The sequence below is a fragment of the Panthera pardus genome, unplaced genomic scaffold, assembly GCF_024362965.1.
Source record: "Panthera pardus isolate Hobbes unplaced genomic scaffold, ASM2436296v1 HiC_scaffold_27, whole genome shotgun sequence".
NCBI classification, from domain to species: domain Eukaryota; kingdom Metazoa; phylum Chordata; class Mammalia; order Carnivora; family Felidae; genus Panthera; species Panthera pardus.
This window is the reverse complement of record NW_026526843.1, coordinates 114,010,355-114,017,227: the sequence shown is the minus strand read 5'-3', so window position 1 is coordinate 114,017,227 and position 6,873 is coordinate 114,010,355. Positions and strand designations below refer to the sequence as shown.

The window sequence follows — 6,873 nt, the reverse complement described above, 5'->3', positions numbered from 1 at the left end:
AATGAACTACCACTCCCCTATTATAATTTAAGTACTCCAGATTCTGTTTTCTGTCTCCCCCAATTTCCTTTTCCCACAGCTAGACCGTATTCCCTTTTCTTTTCTGCTTCAAACTCCCGTCCCACCCACCCACCTACAGACTCGCATTTCCAGGGGGTCAGACCCTAACCTCCTTGACCCTCCCCGTCTACCCTGACCTCTGTTCGCCCGATTGTCGTCGCACCCCCCCCCCCCCCTTTAGCACCCTTTCGCTGAACAGCGACTCACTCTTTGCCTTTGAACATCTGGCTTGTCCCCTCTTGAATGCCTCTCCCCGACCCCCGCCCCAAGCGACTGAAAAACGAAACATGCGCACTTCAGAGCTAGGAGCTGTCCGAGTGCTGAAATTTATAGGCTGGGTAAGATCACGTCTCCGTCTCTTTCTGTAGCTCTCATTCCAGCACAGGATCTCAGCAATTTTGCCCTCTTCCCCCCCTGCCCATTCCAGCGCGCAGAGTCCTTTCTTCTCTCTCATTTACAACTTCTTTTAAAAAGAGAACATTTTCTAGAGAAAAGAGATTTGCTAAACAGAAAGGACATAAAACAAAAGCCACAGCAACCCGACTTCCAGCATGGCATTGTCACCAGCCCCCTTTGCATGGTGATGCGATTAAGGTAGCGGCATTTTTATTATTCGGAAAAGCAGCTGGGGAATCCATCAGTTCTAAGGCTTTGTCTTTCCTTGGTTAACTGATGGTCCTGAGCCCCGATTTGACCTGACCATGATGCCTAGGACTGGCACTTTTTGTTTTTCCTCAGCAAACTGTACAAGCCCAAATCTCTTTTTGATTTCCAAGGAAACTAGATTCCTGCCAGATTTCGAATCTGGACAATAAATAGATACTTTGTCCTAGCTTCTTTCTGGAATCTTTTCGGGAATATTTTCCACAAGCATCACAGAAACAGGAATGAACCGGCAGCTAGTGAACATTTTGACAGCCTTGTTTGCATTTTTCTTAGAGACAAACCACTTCAGGTAGGTGAAACGACTTTGCATGCTGATATTTTCCCCATGAAAACTGTTTTAAAGAGAATGTGTCATACAATTTTTATCTATTTTTCTATGCCCTGGACCATATTATTTTAATTTTATAGAGGAGAATTAGATTTCTTTTGTTCTTTTAAAAGGCGTAATTATGGGGGGAGGGTAGTAAATTTTCACAAAGGCAAGTTTTCTGATGCATAACCCCACTCTATGCATTTCAACACGTTTTCACAGCCAATGTGATATTAAGGCAGTCTAATGAGTTGCATGCTCTTTACATTTCTATATAATAATGATTTTTTTTTTGCTGTCAAATTCTTCTTAAAGTCATTTAAAATGATTATTGGATGCAATGCTTTTCATGTGGTGGAAGTGATTGGATTAATTTGCCAGGAGCATGCTCATTTTATATAAAATATAAAAGAACCCTAATTCTTAGTCAACTTGAAACTTGTATTTCAGCAACTAGATGCATACTACGAGCACTACAATTCAGGAAATTTCTTGAAACATCAAAAATATTTAAAATCTCATTTTACCACTATATTCCACTGTTTGGTATATTTGGAAGTTGAATGCCTACCAAAATTGAATTAGTATCACATCTTTGTATTTATCTATACATGAGAAATGGACTATGCATAATTAAAACAAGTGGGAAATTATTATTTGCATGCTTGCATTTTCTACCTAATTTATAAATTACCAAATCAATTGATACTTCAAAATATCAGATAATTATCAGTAAGTGAAAGAGCCATCCTAATGGCAGAGGTTCTAAGACAGCGTAGAGATTAGAGATGTTCATACAACAGTGTAGGTGTCTTCATTTATTTTCACCGAATTTTATGGTATTTTTTCACAGAACCAAGAGAAATGGAACATATAGTAATAATTCTATGAGTACTGGGAAAACCCACTATGTTCTTTTCAGGTTCACACCTACTATGATTAAGAAAAATTGTATGCTGGGTTTCATTAGAATCATCATCACCATCATCATCATCATCATCACCTTCATTACCACCACTATCACCATCGTAATCAAATAATATTTGATTAATCAGATGAATCTGCATATGGGAATGTGAGTATTTTTAGATGACTCTATCAATTTTAACTCCTGCTAAATGTTTAAATCCTCCTTGCATTTAATACTTTGTATCTAATACTACTTCTTCGAAAAAGTGGCAAAAATGTGTTTTCTCAGTGATAGAATTAGATTATTTGTTAAACTATTAATACAGAGCTTGTAGAATATTATGCTTTAGGGAAGAAATAGACATTCAGTCAGCCACTATGTAATGTGAAAGAATTCATTTCACTACGAACCAAATAGGTTCTTTTTATAAGCCCTTTAAGGAAATTAAAAACATGAGAAATTTTCCAATCAACATTTAGTGTTTTTGATAATGCAGAAGACAAAATGATTTAGAAGTTCTTTTTCATGAATACTTTACTGGAGAGTCAACAATTTAAACACTAATATATAAATAACACCTGATAAAATAATAGAAGTACAGACACACTTATTGTTGACCTATTTTAGAATGAAGATAAATGTCCAAGTGAAGCTTTTCTTTTAGACAATGCATAGAAAATTATTAGTAGTTGATAGCTGGAATAGAATCCAGCAGGTGAGAAAATAAGCAACGGAATAATTAGTTCACTGTCTACTTTGTTCTACTCATATTATTATATACTTCTAATAAAAAGTAGAAGACTTATATTAAGGGCTGAAATGCTGGAAGAATTGTTTGAAAGTCATGGAATGATTTTAAGACAATCACATTTTAGAAATTACCATCTTCATTTCATTATCATCATCTTTATTTCTCTGATGACTCTAGAAAGAAATAGCTTTAATATATGTCCATGAAATCTACAACATAAGCTATGCATGTTATATCATCTTAAACATCTTTATAGCTACAGTTTGGACATCTGGGAGATAGGAGTCAGGATTTATAACTCTCATCATTTAAAGTTAACTTTACAGAATGTACAAGTTCAGAAGCTGACCAAAGAGTCTATAATTCTCTTTTTCTTCTTACAAACATATCAAATACATTAACAAAACATGATGTCAAACATTCTGTGAGCATTAGTTCTCAGGCGATGGTAGTGGAATTGTTGCTAAAACAAATTAATGATGTGTTTAGGACGGCTTTCTGCAAAGACCATGACTCCAGGTCTGGAAAACAACCTTCACAGACCCTATCGCCTTCAGATTTCTTGGACAAATTAATGGGAAGGACATCAGGATATGATGCAAGAATCAGGCCCAATTTTAAAGGTAGGTTCCATTTAAATTTACGTTAAGCCTGTGGGAAATCTAGATGTTTAAATAATATGAAATAAGTATTAAGGACTTTTTATTATAAAATGGAAACAAGTATAGTAGTCATTTCTCTTTGGCATTCTTTTGACCTAGCCAACATTTAATACCTTAAATTTTACAGGTTGTTTGCCACCTTTGAAAACTTCCCTCATTTTTATTCCATTCCACAAAGAAAACTAATGTCAGAGATTATTGCTACATTCCCTATTTTAAGTGGGAGTGTGAGTGGAAATGAATACAAGAGCAAATGATGGATTTGACTTGTATGAATGTCTACCAGGATTCATACAAGATTCAAGGATTGTTCAGGATCTTTGGTTTTTATTTTGAATACCTACTCCCAAAGTGAAATTTAAATCTCAATATAAAACATGCCATTTTACACACTGTCAGGCCTCTCTCATTTTTCAACATTGTAACAAGAGGCTCTAATTGAATACATCAGAAATTTTTGGTTTCCTCTTGTTTAAACATTTTAACTGTTTATTTGAAATTGTTTATCTGAAATTAACAAAAATCATAGAATTGTAAAGTGCACATGTCAAAGATGGTGGATCCTTTCTTTGTTTAATTAGAAACAAACCAAAAAGTTTGATGTTTTTATTTGTTCAACATTATAAACATGTAATTAATCATCTGTAGAAATTACTTCTTATCTGTTTATTTTTATTCTAAATAAGAACCAGTTATAATAAATGAATTATTCCTGATGCTTTAACTTTCAAATATATATTTTAAGAGTCTCTTGTGTTTTGTCCCCCTCCCTGTTTTTATATTATTTTTGTTTCCCTTCCCTTTAAATGACAATTGAATTTTATCTTGTAATTTAACATAATGCATTGTGGAGTGTTTATATTTTATAAAAGAAGAATCTTATAATATTCATGCATTGTTTTCGTTTTGCTTATTAGCAGTTTAATTAGATTGCTTTCCTTGAGTTTTGATTAATTTTATTATTGGCAAATATGAGCATGAAAACTAAATTCTAAATCATTTCTTCTTTAAATGCTACACCTCTGAATATACCCAGCTGAGTGCACATTTCATAAACAGATATGTCAGAATTTTGACAAAACAAATGTTTCTGATTTTTAGAGTATTTCCAAAAGCAAAAACAGAACTAAGTTCAAAGCTTGATTCTGCTAAAAACAATTTTCATGCTCATCCCATTTCATGCTAATTTTGTGGTCATTGCTTTGCAAGTCAATATTTGAAATAAAATCCTCTGAGTAACAAGTTGAGAATGAGCTTTCAATGGGACTGCTCATTCATAAATTTATTCATTTAGTCATTCAATAACTTTTGAGTCTGAACTATATGGGAAATATTAACTACTGCATGCTTTGAAAAGTTGAGAGACGAAACAGGTTTGGGAGCTACTGTCAAAAATTTTAGAGGGGAGAGCAGATGTTACATGAATAGTTAAATACAAGAGTATATAATATTAGACAGAAATAGTCAAGGAGTTAATAGTTAAGTAACATTAGGAAGTACAGATAAAATGCTACAGGATTCCAACAAATGAAAACATGATTTCCTATTAAGCTACTCATGAAAAGGTTCATAGAGAAGGTCCAGAGATAGAAAATTGTTTCAAGTTTATGAGCATCATGCTTAATAGCAGCACTTATTCATTATTTTCTAAAAGTAACTTTCCAAAAGGGGAGAGAAGTGAAGAGAGTAATAAAACAAATGCCCATGTTGCCATTGCTACTTCAAATGACCATATAGAATGAGCAATCACTTTCACACAGCTTTTTTTCTAGTCCTTCTGGGGATGTTACTCTTTGGAAATGATATTTCTCATGATTCTCAAGGATAAATAAATGGAGAGAATATCAAGTATAGCAAATCATGGCCATGTTTTTGAGATCTTTCCACTACTTAAAGACCTGAGTACAGGATGTTTTAAAGACGTATAAAAGGGAAATGGGGTAGATATCCTTTAAGACTCTTAACATTAATGGACTTCATGGAGTTTTGCCTCCCTCTCCCTTTAACTCTTCACCTCAAGGAACCCTGATCCTCTTTCATAAATTTTATTTACATGAACCATTTATATCAGATTAATTACCTAACAGCTCCCACAATTCTCTTTACTCTGAGAATCTTGGCTCTTCCTGGATGTAAAACATTCCCCATTATTTTAGACTAAAATAATTTTCACTCCTTGTGTTCCCATGAAAGTTTATATGTCTAATATGGTTCTTTGCATATTTATGTTTTATCAACCCACCCCACAATGCATCTGAGAGGGCAAGAATGTACTATATACAACACACACACACACACACACACACACACACACACACACCGCATAGGGAAAAGGAGTCATCCTTTTCTCCAGAATGAGAAAATAAGGACTGATAAAGAAAGGAAAATATAGATCAATTATGAAGATTAGTGATTACAATTAGATGCAGTAGAAGCTGAGGGTGGAAACTTTTGAGGGACCAACCAGGGGTCACAATGGCTAGTAAAGATGATCTTAGCTGAGCTCAGGAGAAAGACATAAAGAGATAATAGGGAACTTGTTAAATGAGGAGGCTAGGAAGAACATTATAGTACTTACTGTAACTTACTGTAGTTGATTAGCAATGTACGAATGAGAAATGGTCTATAGTAGGTAGAAATGAAGGGTAATTAGGAAATGTGACTGTATCTAGAATAGTGACAGGCACCCTGTAAATGCTAAAAAATAAATTGGCTATGATAACAATAAACATGGTGATGAACATGATGTTGAAAACAACAATAGTAATTAATAAGATGACAGAAGGGCAAGATTTGACCATAAAAATAAAAACAAGAGCAAAATGGGTTTTTGAGGTAAAGGGAATGGCTTTTCTAGATGTCCTATTAAATATTAGCTCTTCTCTGTTTTCCTTGCTGCCATACATTGGCAAGGGAAAAGGAAATGCATATGCATAATTTTTCTTATTGGATGGAATTTTTCCTGCATGCTTTTAAGTCAATAAAATATTTCATGTCTATTCCATATCCTTGATGGGCTCTGAAAGATGTCCTAATGGGCATATATACAAGAAGGAAAATGGACGTAAGCTAGAAAAGGGGACCAGAAATGAATCAGACTTAGGCTCTATAATTGAGAGCCATTCTTAGAAACTATGGGGGGCAATAGCTTTTCTGATGTGTTGAAGCACAAGTGTATAAACAAAGTCATGAGTCAGTGTTGCCAATTGCATTCCATCTATAAGATCCATAGAGACCTGGGTCAGATCTTGTCAAAACATAAATTTTCAAAATCTTCAGTTCAGATGAAAACACAAGCTATATTCATTCACAATTACCTGGTTCTGAAACCATGGTAAATATTGATTCTATGTCAACAGAGGGGCCACTTTCCCCACTTGGGTGATTTGTCTCATTGTCAGTTGATTTATCATGGTGTTATTCCATCATCCTATCAGATATTCCTTTGTCAGTATTATTGTATCTTGAAAATGCCACTTTAAACATTAAGCTTTTAAGGAATCCAAATGAAATG

General features: G+C 34.3%; 1 protein-coding gene across 4 annotated transcripts in view; it reads left to right on the top strand.

Annotated features, from left to right (window-relative positions):
* Window positions 1–320: 320 nt before the first annotated feature.
* The window catches only part of GLRA2 (glycine receptor alpha 2), a 171,954-nt gene continuing 165,401 nt past the window's right edge, over window positions 321–6,873 (top strand). Inside the window, exons 1-2 of one of the 4 annotated variants that reach the window (XM_019417933.2) lie at window positions 321–1,015; window positions 3,187–3,320. In XM_019417933.2, coding sequence (XP_019273478.1) covers window positions 948–1,015; window positions 3,187–3,320 — 202 coding nt within the window. In that variant the 5' untranslated portion in view covers window positions 321–947. Of the gene's footprint in view, window positions 1,016–3,186; window positions 3,321–6,873 lie in introns of those variants that run through there. The other 3 variants (XM_019417932.2, XM_053891824.1, XM_019417934.2) reach the window with 3 other exon arrangements.